Raw genomic sequence first — 22,643 nt, forward strand, 5'->3', positions numbered from 1 at the left:
TGTTTATTGTGAAACAACTGAATTCGTTTATACTAGCTTTTTCTTTTTCCAATATCTTCGCTATGTGAAAGGGTGATAAAAACTAGACGGTGAAGCAAGACAAACCAAAATAATGTAATTGAGTTAACAATTATTAATTGAAGGGATAAGGAGTTTTTCATTCATTAGAGGGAGATCTCAAGTTCATGCTTGAGAATAGAAAAAAAATATATTGAGAGCCAACCTCTCTACATGATTGTAACTGTGCTTAAATTAGATTAGTTAAGTTTTTATTAAACTAATTGAAAAAAGACATAATTAACGTATTAAGAAAGCATGGATACTTATTGATCGGTCCAATAATTTTTGGGCTAAATCACACATGGTTGAGCCTGTAATGTTTGAGTATGGGCCTTGGCTGGTATATTGCTGCAAGATGTCTGGTTGGTTGGTGCTCTGAGCAACTGATGTCGTGCGAGCACAAGTGACTGAGCAGCTGGTAATGTGTGCCAGGAAGTTGCGGGATTGACAAGTTACACAAGATGACCATATTTCCTTTCTCATTAAGTAATATTCTTCGGGTCTTACATACCTTTCACTGGTTGGGCCTGTACTCTCGAGTGGGATGAGTCTAGATCAGTAGTCTCCCAGCTCGTTATTTATGTCGATAGCATGAGTAGCGAGATGCAAACGTGTGTGGGATGTATAAACATGCGGGATCTGGAAGTGTTCAATGGGGTGTAATCTTCAAACTTTATTTGGCTTTCGAAGGTTCTTCTGAAATCTTTTGTGTGATCATTTGTCTTCAGCTTTTGGCCTTGATCAATGCGAGATCGTTTATATATAGTCCTCCAAATTGATGTACTTTTTTTTATCTCGCTCTTAATTCTTCTACAGGCTTTGGCTTTTGCTTTGCCAAAGAAGTGGAAAATGGTCCATCTTGAAGACCATTAGTGATGAGATGCAGCGAGACCTCTGGGTCTAGGTCTTTTACCAATATAGATTCATCAAAGAATCTGTTCAAGTAATCTTGTAGGGATTCACGGGATTCTTGTTTAACTACTTTCAAGGCATGAGTGGACTTGAATTGAACCTTGCTGGTAGCGAAATGAACCAAAAACTAGTTAGAGAGGTCTTCCCACTTATGGATGGAATTTGGTGGCAAGGCTAAGTTCCACCTTAGAGCTACTTTTTTCAAGGTGGTGGGAAATAAACAACAACTAACGACATTTGGGATATCTTTTGCTATCATAATGGTTTGAAATCGTTCTAGGTGCTCTTGTGGATCACCTTTTCCCTTGAATTGATCGATTGAGATTTTTATATCTTTGGGCACAGGTAGGTCCATGATTTGTGAGGTGAATGGATGAGCCACTTTATATATGGTTTTTGGTAGGGTTGGTCAAACGGGCCAACCCGGCTCAACCCGACCCAACCCGCGTTCAACCTGAAAAAAAGAGCCGGGTTAGGGTTGGCTCGAAAATAAACGAGTCAGAAAACTCAACCCAATCCGACCCGAGTTGAGTTAGGGTTGGCTCGCGGGATGACTCGAAAAAATGGAATATAAAATAAAATTCCATTGATGTTGTAACTTCTAATTTTTTTTCCTAAATTATTAGTTCATTCAATACAAAGACATTATACAGATAAACCATAGAAAATTTCTTTTGCATTTGGACTTGGACTTATTGGCAGTTGGCACCCCATTCACACTTTCACACATACTATAAAAAAGATCCTTAATGCACAGTTTTAGACTTGTTAACAGCTGCAGGGTATTTTCGTTTGGGTCTTTGGAATTGGAATTTTAGGTTTTAGCTTTCCAATTTACCTTTATTAATTTCTATACTTTTATATTAAAAAAAATAAACCATAACCCGTGAGCCAATCTGTTTGATCCGTGGATTGGCTCGATTTTTTTTCGAGCTGAAACACGAGTCGGGCTGACTCGAGTTACTAACTCATTTTTTCTGATCCAACCCAACTCATTTTAGCCGGGTTACGAGTTAACCCCATGGGTTGGCTCATTTTTGCCGAGCCTAGTTTTTGGGTTTGGGAGGGGATTTTTGTCTACATGGTGTCGATGTGATTTTTCGTTCTGTTTCTTCTTGTTTTTTCTTTGGGACTGAGCTTGTTCTTCATGTCACTGGATGTTCCTATCTGACCTTTCTGTCATATTTGATTTGCTCTCATCTGCAGCATGCTGTTGTAATTTCCTGAGCTCCGACAACTCTTTCTCTTGATTTTCAAGCTTTGTTTAAGAATTTTTTTTTTTTTTTTTTCACATATTTGTTAGTTCCCATTCAACAGCTTGATCAAATTGTTTGGGCTAATGGTAAAATTTGATGTGGTGTAGTTAATTGAAAACATTGATAGTGTTTTGCATTTTTCCATTAAAGATACCATAAACTGTATGGTTTTAATTTTATTTAATTTGTTTAAATTAAGATGGCATTGCACGTGATGCATTAATTATTCAAAATTTCTTTGAATAGAATTCATCTCCAACAAACTAATAGATCGAACCACCCTGTGGGGTCAGCAGTGCTTGAGAAATAAATTCCGTAGTTGAAGCAAAGTAGATAAATAATAACTACGGTTACAATATGACAGCAAAGACAAAAGCAAGTAAAAGAGATGAACATAGTAAGTAACAGCTAGCTGTAGGCCATGTTGCATTTAACACACAGTAACACAGTTAACAATAATTCAAATTCTATAAATTCTAGGTAGTTTAATTTTGCATTATAACACTATATATCACTCAGTTACATATTAGCACCCTATTTTTTTTTTTTTTTCAAATAATATGAAAATGTATGATTTATAAACTGTGAAAAACACTTTCTTTAGTGGTAGTAACATTTATTTAATTTTCACAACTATTGAGCACTATATAAGTCACTTAACTTTGACGTTCAGATGCAAGATCATAGTTAAAGATAAAGAGTGCATTCACAATTGTTGGGGTTTAATTTCTTGGAGACACATTCCCATGGATGAACACAACAGAAGAATCATTTCTTCTACATTTATATTTTTATGTGTGTTGATCACATGGAGCATTGCTACTCCACAAGCTGAGGCACGAGCCTTTTTCGTTTTTGGTGATTCACTTGTGGACAATGGCAACAATAACTACCTAGCCACCACAGCGCGTGCAGACGCATATCCTTATGGCATTGATTCACCAGCTCATAGAGCCTCTGGTCGTTTCTCCAATGGCCTCAACATTCCTGACCTTATCAGTTCGGTGCTTATTTATATATATTATTATAGTAACATAGTTTCAATAGCTTTAATCTTCGTATTAATTTTGTTATGGGGTGTTTTTAATATTATGCCTATATGTATCATGCATGTAGGTGAGAAAATTGGCTCAGAACCCACATTGCCATATTTGAGTCCAGAGCTTGATGGCGAGAGGCTACTTGTTGGTGCCAACTTTGCTTCTGCTGGAATTGGAATTCTCAACGACACTGGAGTTCAGTTTGTAAGTCTACATTTTTTTTATTTTTTTTTATAAATACCTTAACCAATATCAGAAGCTCTGAGAGAGACAAATAATCCAGTTTAGGGTTGGAAGTGTATAAAGATACGTAGTAGGTTATATTTACAAACTCTTACAAATTATACTGTATATGTACTACGGGTATAGTACATTCAAGAATGTAGTTCATACGTAATATATATTACCTGAAGTATATAGTGTAGTTTATAAATAAAAAATTTATAAATATAACTCTGATTTAAAGATAAATTTATTCTTTTGTAACCGGAAGATTACTGATTTGAATATGGAAAACAATTCCTTTGAAAAAAATACAATAATAAAATTACCTGCAATCCACTTTTCACACGCTACCCTTTACTAATAAGTTTTATTCACGGCGAACTCTATATGTGATAACATGTACTATATAATTATAAAATTCAATGATAGATATAATAATGGTAGGAATAGGGGTGAACCCCAAAGTTCATAGTAGCGAAATATTGTTATTACTGATTATAGTTCAGGAGCTGCGAGATTAAGGGCCTCTTTTTGTTCGTTTTGGCTTAAGAAATTTTTTATATTTATCAGTTTAATATGAGAAAGCAATGTGACCATTAAATTGTTATCTACCTATATTTATTTGCAGATAAATATAATTCGAATTAGGACCCAATTGGAGTACTTTAAACAGTATCAGCGGAGGGTAAGTGCGCTAATAGGAGAAAACCAGGCTCAAAATTTAGTGAAGCAAGCATTGGTACTCATAACCTTAGGTGGCAATGATTTTGTCAACAACTATTACTTGGTTCCCTTCTCTGCCAGATCTCGCCAATTTGCTCTTCCAGACTACGTTGTCTTCCTCATTTCTGAGTATCGCAAAATTCTTGAGGTATTCTTTTCCTTCTACTTCGCTAGCTTGTGTTCTTGTCTTTATATAAGTGTTACTTTGCACTTTAGTGACATTTTCATGTAGCTACTATCTTAACTATCAAGTATTTATTAATTAATAATAAATTTAAATATTTATTTATTAGTTTTGGAGAAAAGTTCCTGTAAGTTTTTTCCAAGTAACAAATTATTGGTATTTTAGTCCTTTCACTTTTGCTCATTCAATCAAGAAAGAGAACACTTGTTTTATATTTTTACTTTTTTTTTTGGTAGACACTTTATTTTTAACTCTACTCATTGTTATCAATTTTTTATTTTAAAATCTTTGTTAGAATATGTAATATTATTAATGTATGATTTATTCATTAAATAGAAAAATATAACACATAAAATAAAAAGATAATTCTGGAACAAAAAATAAACAAAATAATGAATACATTTATAAATGAATAAATTTCTTATTAATTTAAAATATTGTATTTTTTATCACATCAATTTTTTTTTGAATAATATGATATAAATTATGAATCAATTTTTAATCAAAAAATTTATTTTATTATTTTATATGGTTTGATATTAAAATTTATTCAATAATATATATATATATATATATATATATATATATATATATATATAAATAAGATTATTACATGAAGTTAGTAATAAAGTAACAATAGTCTCTTTTTATTAAAACACAAGACAAATATTCATTCTCATTCTTGAATAAGATGAAACTCTTTTATTCTTTTATCTTTTTTTATTGAATGAGTAAAAGTGTAAATGAGCAAAATGCTAGTAAGTTTAGTTGTTAAAAAAAGTATTTTATCTAAAATAAAATATGGATTTTGCAAGCAATGGTACGGAGATTATTAATGAGTAAGCAATTAATATGTCTGACAAGTGACAAGAGAATCCGTACATTCAAGAGTAATAATACTTGTAGCAACTCCCTCAAAGGTAGAAATATATTGTTCATATGATAGAGATCGATGTAGACTTTGCTAGGCAAACGCGTTATGTTGAGATTCAATTGGTAGTTGAAGGCAGCAAACAATACGCTGATCAACATTAAAATCCACATGAATTCCATCACCAAAGATACAGTGTAAAAGCAGTAATGTGTTGGCAACCATATTAAAATTGGAGAATTAATGCTCTCGTTCTCTTTCTCTTTACCTACTATATTTTAATTAAGGCACTAAGAGTTCTTGTTGTACTGTGTTGTAACATTCAATTAAATGCATGCAGAGTCTCTATGAATTAGGAGCACGACGGATTATGGTCACAGGCACGGGACCATTAGGTTGTGTCCCAGCAGAATTGGCATTGCATAGTAGAAACGGGGAATGTGCTACGGAACTTCAAAGTGCTGTTAACTTGTTCAATCCTCAACTTGTTCAACTAGTGAACCAGCTCAATACTGAAATTGGTTCTGATGTCTTCATTTATGCTAATGCCTTCGAAATGCACTTGGATTTCATTGGTGATCCACAAGCATATGGTATGTTAACATTTATTTTTTGTGCTCTTATATAATTTGCACCATTAATTAACTATTCTTAGTTAGTATATCGATATATCTTTAATTTTTTTTAAGGGTTTGGTGTTTGTCATTTTAAATGACATAAGATATGTCATTTTAGGAGAGAGATAGACACAGAAAAACAGAAATCATGGGAGAGAGAAAGTGAGTGATTTTTTTAATTTAAAATTCAAATTTTCTGTGTCTGTATCTCTCTTAAAATGACATAACTTTCTGTCATTTAAAATGACAAACACTTTTCCCTTTTTTAAAATACAATGGTTCATTACTTGGTTTGAACATATTTCATTTTCTAATCTACGTGAACATATATTAAGTAAGAAAAAAGGGGGAAAAGCACAGAAAGAAAAAAACATTTAAGAGTGACTGGTTGCATTTACCATCCCTATCCAAATGTTTAATGGTGTGGGGCATTGACTACGGGGACCATTTGTGTAGTTGAAATATCAAAGAAAAAATTGAACTGGCCCATTATCAATTAATTTACACACGCACACACATATATATATATATATATAAAAGAATAATAAGTCTTCACTTATAAGAAAATCAGTTTTTGACACTTGCAATATCGTATTGAGGCTATTTTCAATTAATAACTTGTTAAAAAATATTAATATAAAGTTATAAATAGGGTTATCACTTACTAACTTAAATTTTTAGTTTGAAATGATTTTTTTACGTGTTGTTAATAAGGAGAGGTGCAGGGTGAAGCATGTGATTGATAAGCTATGTTCTGAATTGAAAGCATTTATTACCCTTTTATTCTATATGCAGGGTTTGTTACATCAAAAGTAGCATGCTGTGGTCAAGGAGCATTCAATGGATTTGGACTCTGCACCCCAGCTTCTAACTTGTGTCCAAACAGGGATCTATATGCATTTTGGGACGGCTTCCATCCATCTGAGAGAGCAAATAGATTGATTGTAGACAAATTCATGATTGCATCCACCGAATACATGCACCCAATGAACCTTAGTACAATTATGGCTTTAGATTCTAGGACCTAATGCCTCATTCTTATGGGGTCATCGTCTTCTCTTATATGAACATTTAATCCGTCCAACATTTGTATTCTTGAATGTTTAAGCCTATGTAGTCAAGTAACATTTTTTTTTTAATAACATTTGATAGCAGTTCAAACTTCAAATTGTTTGCAAATATCAAAATTTCCTGGAATGAATGTGTTATTTCAACAACAGGAAACAAGTGATAGCATTTTTTACACTTCACCTCACCCATACTAGCTAGTACTACATTAAGAAGTAAAAGACAAATAAAAAAGAATTCAGTAATCATCTATAACGAAATTCTTAAGAAACTTCACATATGGGAGAAATTAGTGGAAGAGGTAAGAGTAAGAAGAAAATGAGACACGTACGTTTGTGTAAACATATGTGTAAGTTTTTACTTTTTAGTGAATACTATAAATTTAAAAGCTACGTACATATCACATGACTAGGATCAATTGATAAAGAGTTTTTCTAGTTTAATTAATGGTTCTGAGTTCGAGTCCTTGGAACGTAACTATATTAATCAAATTAATCGAGTAATCGATGAACCGATGGATAATATCCAAAAAGAAAGAACATAAAATTGCATAATTTTGACCAATGTTTTGAAAATTAAATCAATCGAAGGAATACTTCAATATTTAGTAGTTTAACAATTGTTGGTATCAAAATAAACTTTGCAATTTTAATATATAATAGAAATGAAGGAAAATAAAACTGGAGTAGAGATTAGAGATCAACTGTGAAAAAATAAAATTAGATGTTATCTGGTAATATTTACTTAATATAATTATTTATGATGATCGATACATTTTTATGTTTCTGTTTATTATTGAAAAGGGATAAAAATTTAAAAACTAATAAAAAAAGAAAAAAAATTCTTGTTTTCTAAAATAATTAATTTTTTTTATTGTTATAAAAAAAATTATATGTGTCAAAAAAATAAATCTTTTTCAAAATTTTTAAAGCTAACCATTTCACAAATATTTTTAAGAACTATGTGGCTTTGAATTACCTATTACGCAAGGGGTAACGTATGAGTAAGGTTTACTATGTCAAAGCAAATTGTAATTCTCATTTTTTTGGGTATTTTATAAATATTTTTGGTTCAAATTATTATTTCATTTGTGAAATTTTAATAGACATGTTACTATTTTTTTAACTTGTACATATATTAGTTAATTATCTCTAAATATTAGAAATTATTTTCATTGTTAATATTTATATTTTATTATTGATCAAATTGGTAAAATATAATTCACGCAATCAATCTAAGGTAACCGTCTTATGATAGGTGTGTTGAGATGTCGTGGAGTTTAATATCCACCCTTCCTCGCACACATTGAATTTCTGAACCTCGTTCGATTTCAAGACTAGTTTGCAAAAGAAAAAAGATTTTTCTATTTTTTCCCTAATCAAAATAGAATTAGTAGCGACTCTTAATTTCCACCCGAATCATTACAATAACTGACCCTAAATGCCTATTTTTCTGTAGTGTATGGTATTGTATTGAAGCTGATTTTGAATTCATTTTGTGTACTATATGCAACAAATGATCAATTCAGGCTAATTAGCAATATTTATTGGTGTGATCAATTGATGTGGGTTTGTGTTTTCTTTTCTTGTGTTTCCTCGTCCTTATTATCTCATTACAAACTATTTTTAAACGTTACAAGCTCATTTATTTCACTAAGTAGTATCATATAGATGAATAGAAGCATTTGCTGGTTGTTTAAGTAACGCTAGATCTTGAATGTTCTATTGCACGCTATATTGTTACTGTGTTGTGTAGCGTGCATATACTAGAAAAAAACTTGTTTAGCGACGAAATTGCTATGGAATTTTTGTCGCAAATTTCATCCTTGCAATTATTTTTCGTCACAGATTTCCTCGCAAACGAGGTTTGCGATGGAATTTGCTACGTAAATCGAATTAACCACGAATTTTGTGAGGAAAATTTTATTCAAATTCTGTCACTAAATAGGTTTTTTCTAGTAAAATTTCTATTGAAACTTTGAAAGGTAGTGAATGAAAACAATTGAACCTGAAAACTTACAGTGCAACTATAAGTTAAAAATTATCTTTAAAATAAAGGGATAGGTTATTGTGCCTACTCCCATTTTGCCTACCTTTACCTACTTCTCTCAACATCGTTGGATTACAATCTCATCTAACGGTTCAGATTCAAAAGATAAATAAAACCCTTTTACTCTTTTTTTTCTCTCTCTAACTCTGCTCTTTCTCTCTCTCTCTAACTCCACCCTTTCTCTCTCCTCGCTTGTGTGCGATGAAGAAGACGCGCAAGTCTACATTTTACGATTACGAAAATATTCTTCATCCTTTGTCCATGCACTTGTATTCTGAGAAGGGCTGAATTGGAAAAGAACAAGTTAATTGGAGTATATAAATTAAAGTGATAGAATTTGCCAGAGCATGTTAGGGTTCATGTAGCACGTTCCGTCTCAGAATGAAATTGATAACTTTGTCCTTTTCCCATCTTAGGGTGGTTTCTGTATATTTGGATTTTTGATTTTGTTGCCTTTTTACGGCGGTGTTGCTTGTCGATGACTGATGATTGATCCCATCTTTGTGCAGAATCTAGGCCTCGCTGAAACCTAAACCAACAGAGATGGGAAAGGGCTTTTTGATTCCATTAAATAGACTCTCCCTCTCTCATTGCAAATGTGATCTAACAAACGTAGTGTTAAACGATTCGATCTGGTTTTATTTACCTTTGTTTCAACACAAACAACCCTAATTATTCAACGCCCTAATGACGAATCTGATGAACCAAAGTAGCCAGAGGGTGTTCCTGATTACAGTCTTTGTTGATAAAATCAATAGCGACCACCGAGTCTCCTTCCAACCACACTCTACGATAATTTCTTCTCCAAGCTATCTGAAGTCCTAGAAGGCAACCCCAAAGTTCTGCTGTAAGAGAATTACCCCAACCAAGGTATTTTGAGAAACCAACAATCCAACTCCCAGTATCATCCCTAAGAACACCTCCACACCCAGTACGCATTCCTCCCATTGTACAAGACCCATCTACATTGATCTTTATCCAACCATCTGGAGGAAAGGTCCAGCGAATATATCGCTCCTCTTTATTCCTACGATGAAGACCAGATGATACAAAAAGAACTCTAGACTGCAACACATAATCATGGTAACACCAAATCTGTCGAACAATGCTATAAGCATTAGCCTGAGATCCTTCAAAAATCATTTTGTTTCTGGTATTCCAAATGAACCAACAAGCAATACCAAAAATCAAAGGCCACTCCCGATTATCTCCCATATCACCAACCACGAGGTTTGACTGCAACCAATCATTGAAACGCTGGGAGAAAAAATTCCTTTGCTTTACCTGCAAAACAAGAAGTTTCTAAACATCTCTAGAAATATGACAATCACGAATAGCATGTATGGAATTCTCCTCTGAAACTAAGCATCTGGAACACATGTTTGAATCAGCCATATGCCTTTGAACACGCTTCACATTAGTCAAGAGCTTATCCCCAACAAAAAGCCAAAGAAAGCAACGGATCTTCTCAGGACCAGGCCATTTCCAAATTTTGTCCCAAGGAAATACATTATCTACCACTTCCGTTTGTGCAATGAGAGAGTAAGCTGTCTTCACTGAAAACTTACCGTCGCTAGTCCCTGTCCAAATCACTCTATATGGACCACCTTGTAAGAAAGGAGGCACAAGGTTTTGAACTTTTTGCAAAACTGAGCTAGGCAGCAGGTGCTGAAATAAATTCCAGTTCCAACTCCCTTGACTAGTTACACATCCAGCTACCGTCCATGAAAGACAATCTTCAGGAATTGGATGCACCGTAAGCTGGGAAAGAGGAGTACAATTAGGAACCCAACGATCATTCCAAAAAGACGTGTTCTGTCCATTACCAAGAAGAACTCGAGAATTATCCACCACAGGCTGCCAAACTCGAGCTACTCCTTTCCACAGATTCGATCCAGTTCTAGAGACTCTTACATCTGGGAACAACTGGGTGCCCACTTTGTATTTATTTTTGAGAACTTTACACCACAAAGCTTCAGTATCAGTAATCAACCCATGAGCCACTTTCATAATCATAGCTTGGTTCATCCCTTTCAATTGTCTAATTCCTAGACCACCGTCCTGCTTCTTCCTACATAAGGTATCCCAGGAGACTAAATGAGTCTTCTTACAATCTACTGTATCTCCCCATATGAAACTCCTAGTTTTACGCTCCATGTCATCACTAGTAGTTTTAGGGATTATGGAAGTTTGCATCGGATATAAAGGGATTGTAGAAAGCACTGATTTTGCCAAAGTCACCCTACCAGCAAGAGATAAATTTGATTGCTTCCAAGAATTTAATCTTCTGTTAATTCTATCCAACACATAGCTAAAAGACCTTTTCCCAATTCTTCTGTGATGAAACGGGATACCCAAGAATTTAATCTTCTGTTAATTTAATTGCACTTTTTCTACTTGGTGATTATGGGATTGTTTTTATCAGAAAATAATCCTTAGAATTGAATGTTATTATCCCATATCTGAATAGGGAAAAACGTTTATAAGGTTGTTATCAAAAAAAAAAAAAAAAAAACGTTTATAAGGATATAATTGTACTAATTATTTGTTAACTTTGATTATGAGTTACTTTTATCTTCTAATGTGCTAATGGGATATATAAGAGGTGGATATATATCTCAATTTATAATTACTTATGTTTCTATGTTCTTCTGAGTCTATTTATTATGGAATTGATTTTTTTTTCATAAATATAAATGTTTAACCGGATTTTTATGTAGAAACGTTAAATTGATACATAGTTTACTTTTCTTTCTTTCTTTTTAATAGATGCAAATATTTTGCTTAACACAAATTTCTAGTCCGCCGGTATATAATTAAGTTTTTAAATTTAATTTTATTCTTGTGTCTTGTACTGTTTATATTTGTAGTTCATTAACTTAAAAAAATTATTAAAAATTTGACACTGATTTAGTTAGTTAATTTTATAATTCGAAAAATGTTATACTTAACTTTACCAAAGTTACATTACATTCAAATTTCTAAATAAAAAATGTTTATATTATGTTTTATAATATCGACTCCAATCACAAAGTATTGACTAGTCAAAATTCTTATTACCATCATTTAAGGCCTTTTTTTTTTAGAGAAATATGTGTTATTTTAAAGGACGTAAAATTATATCATTTTATTTATTTGTTTATTTATTTTTTTGATAAATAAGTTGTATCATTTTAAGTAAGAGAAAGAAATAGATCATGTGAGAGAATAAAAAATAAAAATGTAAGTCTCATATCTTTGTGAGAATAAAATGACACAACTTGTATAATTTAAAAGGACAAAATCTTTTTTTCTTTTTTGTTGGGATATAATCATCCGATCCCGACGGGCATCGATAAATTAATTTGGATTTGAACTGGGTTCCCTAATAAATTTTTAACATAACTAAGCATTTAAAAATGGAACTTAAGAACACTTTAAAACAAGGGTTTTATTTTATACTTCTTATGAGACGAGTCTTCTTATGCTATAGAAACAAAAGTAATATGAGACCTATATGTTAAAAATAATCATATGTGGGACCAATGAAAACATGGAAATCAAAAAATATGTATGACATAAAATCCTTAAAACAAACCCTACTAATTAATTTAGGGAAATGTTTTTCTTATGTTGTTGAAGATAATTATCTTATGTTAGTGAAACAATATTATAAGAGGGACCCACAAATAATTAGTGAAAAAAAAAATAGAGGTAAGATCCATATTTATTATGTGTGTGTAAAAATTTGGTTTATCTCATATTGAATAGAATAAATATAACCCAATAATTTATGGAAAATGGCGGCAGTAGAAACTATTTCCTTCCTGCTCTCACATCAGAAATTCCGCCCCCCCCCATTTTCTTTTTGGGAAAAACCGCTCTTATGCTATATGTGGTAACTTTCTCTCCTACACACTCTTCGATAACTGTCACTTTTTTTTCAGGTGATGGAGCCCACAAATTTATCTCTATGACATGAAATAACGTATCTCCTTTAACATGAGATTAATAAAACCATTTTTTTTTAATTTTTGGGCCCCACATTTTTTTTCCTACGGCAGGTGATAAGTATTCTCGGAGAAACTCATCAGCCATTGATATTTATCCTTGGTGATCCATTTATGGGTTTTAACTTTTAATTTGGGTTGGGTCAACAAATTCAGACAAACGGGCTGCTGGTTATGACAAAATTGAATTTAAATAACAATTTTTATTTTTATTTTTGGTAAACAACTTCTTAAAGTCTTAGCACCTAAAATTTGGTTGATAATTTTAAAAATTCCATGTAACTTTTAATTTTATAATTCTTTCGATACAAATTCTAATTTTTATACAGGTTTTGCTATTACCTGTTATATAAGTTTATTGATACGGACAAAAGTCTGCATTTCCAAAAATTTATCGTCAATTTTTTTAACCTTTTCTCAAGTTTCATCTGAACAATTTGTTTCATAATTTTATTTTAATATTTTTCTCACTCAAACATCGTCCAGAAAAGTAAATATTTCTCATATAATAGTTTTTTAATCCAGTTAAATATCCAAATAATTCACAATAACATTAATGAAATACAATAATAGACATGTGAATCTGAATTTCACAAACTGTCTTTCCTTCCAAACAATTATTATATTTTTCTTGGCTAACCAAGAGGACAGTACACCCAACATGTCACTCTCTAAGGATTTTTTGTCATTGACACTATCAAATTAGTATACTTCAATGTCTCTAACTCAGTAAATTCTGCAACAAGCTTTGCGAACCTTGAGAACAATTCATCCATGATATCTTCTCCAAACTCAGCCGATAAAAGGGGTTCAAAAACAGCTCTTATGGACTTAGCTATGAACTCTCCTCTTGTTGCACTATCAAGAAAAGAATCATCAAAATCTTCTTGAAGATCTGCATCCCAACCCATCTTGATAATGTTCAATATTTCAAGTTTAAAAGATCCTTCCACATCAATCACTTGTCTAACTTCCTCTGCTGTAGGAAAATATACAGGAAGGTCAAAGAAGTCCAATTTTGTCTCTTCAATCAAACCCTACAAGTTATAAGGAATCTTAATTCACAAGGCAAATCAAAATAACTTTGGGTCTATTTGAATATGATTTTGTTTTTTTTTCTTTAAATACTGTTTTCAACTTAAATTTTAAAAACTGATTTTGAGAGTAGGAGAACAATAAAACTTGTTTGAATATGATTGATTTAAAGTTATAAAAAAATTGTATTTATTTACGATAATGCCATTAATAAACTTTCACAATTATAAGATTGCCACTATAAAATAATTTAAAATTGAAAAAGAGTTGAATTTTTTTTTTAGTTTAGGTACCAATAATCTCCTAAATTGGGAACAGTGACTATTTTGTCACGTCTGGCCAAAATATTTACCAGACTGCCACGTCAACAGTAAATTTTTCCAGAATGCCACGCGGCATAATTCGCTACACTGTGCAGCGAAATATGTTTGCAAATAATTCGCTACACAGTGTAGCGAATTATGCCATGTCAGGCTGCACAGTCAGCAGTAATGACACGTGTCAAACAGCCAGTAATCCAAGCATAATTCGCTACACAGTGTAGCGAATTACTGCCTACTTGACATGTGTCATTTTTGCTGACTGTGCAGACTGACATTGCATAATTTGCTACACTGTGTAGCGAATTATTTGCAAACATATTTCGCTGCACAGTGTAGCGAATTATGCCGCGTGGTATTTTAGGAAAATTTACTGTTGGCGTGGCAATCTGGTAAATATTTTGGCAAGGCGTGGCAAAATGGTCACTGTCCCCCTAAATTGCCCGTTCCATAGCTCATTGCTTACCTCTCGGACCATGTCATTGAGTACCATGCTAATTGCCACACAAGGAGTTTTAATTTCATGAGGTTTTTCTCTGCCGATTAATGTCAGCACCATAATACCACCCGGAGTTAGTTCTTCAGAGCGTGATTTTAAAAAAAGTTTAAAATCTCTTTCAAATTGCTGCAAGTATGCTTGATAGACTGATGGAGGACTTGTACTTGTTATGTGAATATCTCCCTTGTTGAGTGGTTTTGCTATCTTGGTTGAAACTTTTGGTGCCTGATGCCATAAAAGCATGATTAAAGAGAAAAATTGAATTAAAATAATGAACTTTGTGTTTCTACGGCCATACATAATATGGAATGCTAGGAAACATTGGTGCGTTTAAATGCCTGAGTAATTTATATATGTAAATGTAAATTTTAAATTTTAAATAAAATAACTATAATCTCAAAATGAATCACCTTTTTTTTTTTTTGGTAATAGTCAAAATGTATCATCTAACTACTAGAAGTAACAGTTGATGCTCGATTGTTCTATAACAATACAAATATCAAGATTTGGAGTAAATTTCAGTACTTAGTAATATTGAAGATCTGATGCTATATCCACTAAATTTAAAAAAAAATAAAAATAACACATGACTCATCCAATTGATGAGTTTATTCTACCCAATTCTTAATTTTTAATTTCATATTTGGTAAAGGATATACCGAGTGGTTAGTGAGCCCATAGTATCTTTTCGAATTTGAGATTGGGTTTGGTGTAGCTGACCTGTGATAGCCAATGAAGACTGTAGGAGGAATGAAAGATTTGAACGTAATTATTGGGGAAGAGTCTCCCATAAAAGTTCCCCGGTGTTGCATGAATAAAGCATGCTCCAACTTTGTCTCCTTTTTCTTGTAATATACTTTGATAGAAAGCAGGGAGTAACTTGAAGATGGTATTGAAATCGTTTCCAAATAAATCATTGAGGTAAATTTGGATTTCGGGTGAGCCACGGTTTAAGCGCAAGCTAGTGTTACCAATGATGTTGACGATATCAGACACGACCATAAGTGCATTTGGTCCTGAAGAGCAACCTAATTCTGCTATTTTCCAACAGCTTTCATAAGTTGTGTAGGACATCATCATCCGTTTGACACTCTCTTCAAGTACGGGTTTTGCTTGCAATATCACTTTTTTCTGCAAAAAGATTAATTTGGGTCAATATCATATAATATTGAATAGGGACAATAATGAAAAGGAAAATGTTTTTGGATTGTATCAACTTTTTTTTTTTTGGATTCATCCAAGGTATTCCCAGGCAAAGATTAATTCCTTTGAGGCCGAAAGATTACCGAAATGGATATAGTTCTATCAACAAAGTTTTTTTGCCATAGACACATACACGAATCGAACCCCTATAAAAGTGTTCAAGAAACTCAGCTATCTATCAACTGTGCTAGACTTTTTCTGTCTCTCAAAAATATTTTTGTTTCACTAACGTGTTTTTTAAGCAAAAATCACAATATGAAAAAATGATAAATAATATTAATTAATAATTAACTCATCAATAACTAACTGTAGAATGTAGACTATAGGTATAAGATAAGGTGCAAAAGTAATATAATTGTGAATCCAATAACTCTCGAACTGGACTAATTGATAATCAATGAACTGGTAAATATATCCAAATAAAAAATAACGTAATGCTTCCCATGTTCACATTTTATTATATGCTAATTATTTTGCTTCATTAAAAACCTTTCATGAAAAATTAATTAGATAAAACTTTGCTAAAAAAAAATATGCAGTGCATATAACTCTCCCTATAAAATTTATTATATATAGTAATGCATGATATTGTCTCGGTACAAAACTTAAGTCGAAAAAATTCATTGGATCATAAATCGAACAAAAGATAAAGAGTACATAATTAGGTTAAGAGAAAAAGAAATAATACCTGAAGTAAGGAGTTGTTGGCGTAGCTTGTTTCTCCCACACCGCCCTTCATGTGAAGGACACGCTTTGTTGCCATAGTTGATGCTACACAAGACAACTCCACAACTACATCAAGTTAACGCAGGTGTCAGCATTTATAAAATATGCCATTATTCAGCAAAGCGATATGTATGGCTACAATTAATTGTTCTGAAATCTTTTCACGTGATCAATCAATTACATTGGGAGGAAACCTATACACAGAGTGGATAAGAAAGCATTTTCTGTTGAGCATGGGGATCTGTATCTGAACTTATGCATGTGACGAGCTTGACATCATTATTTTAAGGGTTTAATGTTTGTCATTTTAGATGAATGAAGTGTATTTTTTTAAATTTTAAATTACAAAATTTTTCTTCTACTTTCTCTCCCCATAACTTGTTCCTTTATCTCTCTTAAAAGGATATAAGTGTGTGTCCTTTTAAAGGACACACACTTTTCCCTTATTTTAAACGTAAGATCATGTATATTTATTTTTACATATTTTTATATTAAAAAAAATAAAAAGCACAAATTTATGTATAATTTTTTTTCAAAGTTAATTAATAATAAATATAAATGTTACGTATATGTATCTTTCTCACTTATTCGTATATACTCCTGTTTAAATTACTAAAATGTTTTTGTCTCGCTGTAAGTTATTAAATACTTCAAATTAATACACATTCACATAATATATACTAGAGTTCCCTTATTTAATTTGTATTTTTTGATTTTTTTTCATTAAGATAAAAATTGATAATAAAGAGTATTTAAAGTTCACTCATATATAGCACATGTTATATAAAATTAAATAATACAATAATAATTTATTTTGTGATTGTTATTGTAAAAGTTTACATGCCAATTACAACAATAGAATTATATTGAATCCCAAATTAATTTATAGAAATTCTTGAAATAACATAATCATTTTTTATGAATATATGTTTTAATTTGTAAGCATGATTATTTATTTATTTTTAACTTGTTAAATTTCTCATATTCACATTTATCAATTTATTTATTCTGCAACTCTTAAACTTATTGCAATTTTTTAACATTACTATCTTAATCTATTTTGTATTTCACCTTGTAAAATCAAAGTTTTAAAGTTTTTCAATATTATCTTTCTTTGATTATTTTTTATTGGCTAAAACTTCTCTTGCGAACATACGTCGCTTTATTTCATTCTAGCATATTAATATTCACAGTTAATTTATAATGTTCCTTTCGTATAAATATATTTCGTATTTAAGACAAGCCTAAAGAACTTAAATTAATAAGAAAAAAATTAGAATAATACTATTGCGTGGATTCATATAGATTTTTTATTTGACTAGAATTGAGATACCGATATATAGAAAAAAGGAAAATAAAGAAAATACCTACCTATATATTGAGATATTAATTAAACGTACTTATATTTATTATAAAAAAGGTAAGAATCATATTTAAAGTATAGGAGGTAGGTGTAATTTAAAATAAAAAAAAATAAAATAACGTCAAGAAATAAAAAAAAGAAAAATATAAGTATTATGTTGTAGGAATGAGTTTTTGGTCATGCATTCGTTTTTTAACTATATACTCCCAGGAGTACATAGTTAAAATATTAAAGTTGCTGACGTGGAGGAGAGAGAAAAAATAACTTTAATATTTTTATGTACTCCCAAAAGTACATAGTTAAAAACTGTTGCAGGATATCCTATAATAGAACATCCGAGGCACCCTAAAAATAATATATAAACTAAGAGATACAGGCTAATTTTTTGAATAGAAGTAGTATCAGGTGAATTGTAAGAACCTGCACCGTTAATTAAGGTATTTAATTAATTAATTATGCAAAATTAGGAAATGATTCCATAATTGACCCTTATAATTATTAAATGGCTTTAATAATTATGGTAAGTGATTAAGAATGCTGAGAGTCGTTTTTCGGAAGAAAGTGCATATACCGATTCTGCTAGTCGGTATATATGCGTACCAAAAAAGTATCCCGGAAAATTAAAGTAAGTGCATGATAATTACTAGAATAATATGTAAGACCTGTAAAACGAGTTTCAAGTCCAAATAATGAGAACTGGTGCTAGAAACCGGTACTGGCTATGAAAAGCGCGTACCGGAAAGGTGCTCAGAAAAATATAATAAAAATATGTTAATTCTTAGAAAATTATGTAGTTTCATAATACAAAGTTTGGGATTAAAATGCTAAGCGTAGCAATTAAAGTTAATACTGTGTGTTAATGCTTATGTGGCCTATATATACACTTACTAAGGGCACATTGCCCTAGATACCAGAATTCCTGCGTGAGAAGAGGCTGACCAGCTGCTTGAGCACTGTTCCATTGGTCTCCTTCACCTTCTCTTGAGCCAAGTTGGGACCTTTGAGCATTGATCCTTCTCTTTTCTTTTTGTAAACACTTGAGAGCATCTTTGTTGAGTGAAAGGAGAGCCTTTTGGTGAGTGTCCAGCTGCTGTGAGAGGTGTGAGGGAGCTGTGTTTTCTGCTCTTGAGGGGTGTGACCTTTTGTTGGCATTTTGATGCTTCAAGATGCCTTCTTGTTGAGTGAAAGACCTACCTTCTTGTTCATTTTCGTGCATCTTCCTTGAGTCAGACTCGAGGGGCTGTGTTGAGCTCCAAGAGCATCTCCATTCTGAGTTTTGAGCCTTGGTATGTTGTACCAACCTTTAACTTGAGTTTTAAGGCTTAAGAATGGTACCTTGATGCATCTAATGACTAAAAGATGATAACTTGTTGTTGGGTAATGTTGAACACGCCTAGAAATGCATGATTAGGTGTTTAAAATCGGTAAAAAGGGAACCTTTAAGGGATATCTTCATGAAAATGCAGAAACTGCATTCTGTCGTGAAATATCCGGATATTTGTCGAACAGATATCCGGATATTGGATATCCGGATATGTGAATCTGTATATCCGGATATTGCATATCCGGATATGGACAGTGAGATATCCGGATATTGCATATCCGGATATGGTCCCGAGGAATATCCGGATATTCTGGGATTTCCCAGAACAGTAGCTGTGCTGTGTGTACAGTAGGCTATTGGGGGTTTGTGGACCCTAGTTTGATGAAGTTGAACTTCTGTATTTAATGGACTAAGCCAGAATCATGGGATTGAGGGCTTGTGACTTTGTTAGAAGCTTTAAGACTTGAAAACGTAATGAAAAGGCGTTGTCTTTAATTTGTGTGCATGTGGTACATGTTTATTGATTTATATTTGGTCCATATCAGATTGTGATCTGCTGTGATTGGACTTTGAGCTTGTGGCATTGGATAGCTAGCTTAGAGGTAAGCTTTCGTGTCCTCGGTTTAGCCATGTTATGGTTCCACCATGTCCCATGGGGAGATGGTATATGCATGCTGTGTTACATGCTTTTGATGTTTTGGAAATGCTGTTGAGCTATTGTATGTTAGTGCCTTGTTGATATGCATGGAGGTGTTCCACCTATACGGTAAGCCTGAGTATGTAGAACATACAAGAGGGTGAGGCTGTGGGTGAGGTGCAAGCGGTGTTCCTTGTACTACATGTAGGGAATAGACGTATTCCTACATTTCTCTGGCCAGTAGATAGTGATTACACACATGCCATAGATATCTGTTGCACTACATAGTTTTGAAACTGATAATGATATAAATGCTTTTAGAACTTATATTGCACATGTAAGTGAGCTTGGGGTGGAAGATCCTTGAGGACCCCTTGTCTTACTGAGATTTCTTGTTTAGAGATCTCACCCCACGTTTGGGGAATGCTTATTTCAGGGTCAGGTAATGTTGAAACCTCAGGCGGCAGGAGGCCGGAGCTGAGTTAGATTGCTGTTATATTATATGCTGACATGTTGGATGCTGGATATGCTTGCTGCTTTTATGCTTTTAGCTTTATTTTATGATTTTGGATTATCTTGTTGAGACTTTGTCGTTATGTTGTTGTTTTGGTGAGCATGGGGATTGTCCATGCCACTTAGACTGAGTTACGTCTTGTTTTATTTAGAGTTGTATTAATGTATCAGGATATTGTCTGGATTACGTGATGTAATGCCATGACTTAGATACTCACTTTATATTTTATATTGAGGTATTTCAGTTAGTTGTCTTGCAATTTACATACAGGCATTGCTTTTATGAAATTGATTAAGTAATCAACTTGGCTAAGTATAATGACGTCATAATTGGAAAAGAAAAAGATATTCCACAATTTCTAATTAAGCGTAGCTTAATACGATGTAATGTTAACAAACCGGGTATACACGGGGTGTTACATGAATAAATGTTAATGTATGCGGAGGTTAATGTAATTACACATAAAAAGGTATCCACAAACTCTTTTTTTAGTTTAAATTAAGGGTTTCTCTTTTCTCATGTCACATGAGATAACATCTCTCATGCTATAGATACAATAAGTGATAGGTCCCACCACTTGTTAAAAAAATAAAAAAAGATAGCATGGAATTCGATATCTCACAACATGAGAAAACAATCTCCAACAACATGAGAAAATGATTTCCCTTAAATATATAAACAAGACCCGTCGTTTATGTAAGTTCGAAACTCACATAGAAACCGGTGGTCACGAATGGTAAGTAGTTGTTTCAATAAGTCCTAAAAACTTATATATGTGTATGTTTCTTCTGGAATTCGGCTATGATCAAGACAAATTTGAGCTGAAGTGTGACAATAAAGCACTAATCATCTAGCGAAAATCTCGATCTATTGCTTTTGCCCTAAGCATATTGATGTGAGATATCACTGGATTTGGGATGTGGTGGAGGATGAACAGCTCGAATTCTCCAAATTGCACACCGACCTCAATTGGTTCGACATGATAACGAAGCTGGTACCGGCAAGAAAATTTGAAGATTGATGCGAAGATATCGGGTTGCTGCTAAACCCAATGCATTGAAGACGGACGGGGAAGATTTGTTGGGGAGTATTCCTTCTTTCAATGCTTAGCACAAGGCTCAAGGTTGTTGGAACTCTTCCTTGGTTCAAAGCTCAAGGTGACAATTTTTTGAGTGGCTTAAGATTAATATCAACCTTCTACATTCTAGAAGTTTCTTCTATCACCTCTCTATAAAAACACTTGAAGACCTTGTAATAAGATTTAGAGAAAGTGAGAGAAAGCTTAGAGCTGAGAGAATTTTTCTGAGTACCTCTAGAGAGAAGTTTAAAGAGAGATCTCTTTAAGACATTTGAGGTTACCACCATCTTTGGTGAAGATTAATTGTACCTCTAATGTAACTAGGGAAGCTTGACTCTTTGTAATCTTTCTTTTCTACTTAGTGAAAGATTTTTCGACTAGTGTCCCATTATTTTTACTTCTTCACATTGAAGAAGGTTTTCCACGTTAAAATTATACTGTGTTTCTCTGTCTCTCTCTTTCTGCATTTTTCGTTTTTATGCATGTTGGCGGACCTTGTGACTTGAAGCCGACCTGAGAGAGCCGAGCTTCCAGCTCAACATATTAACCCGAGATCCAATTGCTTCCGCTCTGACTTGAGGGATTGACATCCCAATATTTTTTTTCAACAATTTTCACTCCTATATTCTTTTGTCAAAAGCTATGTTGCATGCTAAACCTTTGGTTTGCCATGTTTTAGAGCGAATTACATCAAATACATAGTCCATTGCATAGAAATTAGGGTTTTATAGTGAAAAAACATGGAAGTTGGATTTTGAGCTAACATATTGTGATATTGCTTGTTTTAAAGGTAAATTGATAAAAAAGAGTGCTTAAATGAAGTAAAGGACTTGAAGGAAATTGTTGAAGTCCAATTGAAGCAAGTTATAAGCAATTTTAAGACTGATGAAGCGCACTTAAGCATTCTACGGTGCACTTAAGCGCATTATTGAAGCAAAATAGCCAAATTC

The 22,643-nt window shown here is 32.7% G+C and overlaps 2 protein-coding genes across 2 annotated transcripts; one reads left to right on the forward strand and one right to left on the reverse strand.

Moving 5' to 3' along the window:
- The first annotated feature begins 2,974 nt into the window (after positions 1-2,974).
- On the forward strand, positions 2,975-6,942 carry LOC133318392 (GDSL esterase/lipase At5g33370-like). The gene is made up of 5 exons (XM_061520379.1): positions 2,975-3,227; positions 3,345-3,472; positions 4,122-4,364; positions 5,612-5,864; positions 6,684-6,942. Exons 1-5 carry the CDS (start codon positions 2,975-2,977, stop codon positions 6,914-6,916), a joined length of 1,110 nt encoding a protein of 369 aa, XP_061376363.1. The 3' UTR covers positions 6,917-6,942.
- Positions 6,943-13,665: 6,723 nt separating this feature from the next.
- Positions 13,666-15,940, reverse strand: LOC133318400 (probable jasmonic acid carboxyl methyltransferase 2). The gene is made up of 3 exons (XM_061520391.1): positions 15,569-15,940; positions 14,816-15,073; positions 13,666-14,031 (listed from the first exon to the last, which is right to left on the reverse strand). The coding sequence occupies exons 1-3, from the start codon at positions 15,926-15,928 to the stop codon at positions 13,666-13,668; spliced, it is 984 nt and encodes a 327-aa protein (XP_061376375.1). The 5' UTR covers positions 15,929-15,940.
- Positions 15,941-22,643: the final 6,703 nt, after the last annotated feature.

This window comes from Gastrolobium bilobum, unplaced genomic scaffold, assembly GCF_033153095.1.
Source record: "Gastrolobium bilobum isolate Gb01-03AN ecotype WA unplaced genomic scaffold, APGP_CSIRO_Gbil_v1 utg53169, whole genome shotgun sequence".
Classification (NCBI taxonomy): Eukaryota; Viridiplantae; Streptophyta; class Magnoliopsida; order Fabales; family Fabaceae; genus Gastrolobium; species Gastrolobium bilobum.

What these genes read in the sequence shown, in the direction of transcription:
- LOC133318400 (XM_061520391.1), bottom strand. Translation starts at nt 15,928, where the DNA reads ATGATGATGTCCTACACAACTTATGAAAGCTGTTGGAAAATAGCAGAA. An exon ending in GTCTTCATTGGCTATCACAG is followed by an intron (nt 15,074 to 15,568) that starts GTCAGCTACACC and finishes TTATGGCATCAG; the next exon opens with GCACCAAAAGTTTCAACCAA. An exon ending in TCAATGACATGGTCCGAGAG is followed by an intron (nt 14,032 to 14,815) that starts GTAAGCAATGAG and finishes TATAACTTGTAG; the next exon opens with GGTTTGATTGAAGAGACAAA.
- LOC133318392 (XM_061520379.1), top strand. Translation starts at nt 2,975, where the DNA reads ATGGATGAACACAACAGAAGAATCATTTCTTCTACATTTATATTTTTA. An exon ending in ACGACACTGGAGTTCAGTTT is followed by an intron (nt 3,473 to 4,121) that starts GTAAGTCTACAT and finishes ATTTATTTGCAG; the next exon opens with ATAAATATAATTCGAATTAG. An exon ending in AGTATCGCAAAATTCTTGAG is followed by an intron (nt 4,365 to 5,611) that starts GTATTCTTTTCC and finishes AAATGCATGCAG; the next exon opens with AGTCTCTATGAATTAGGAGC.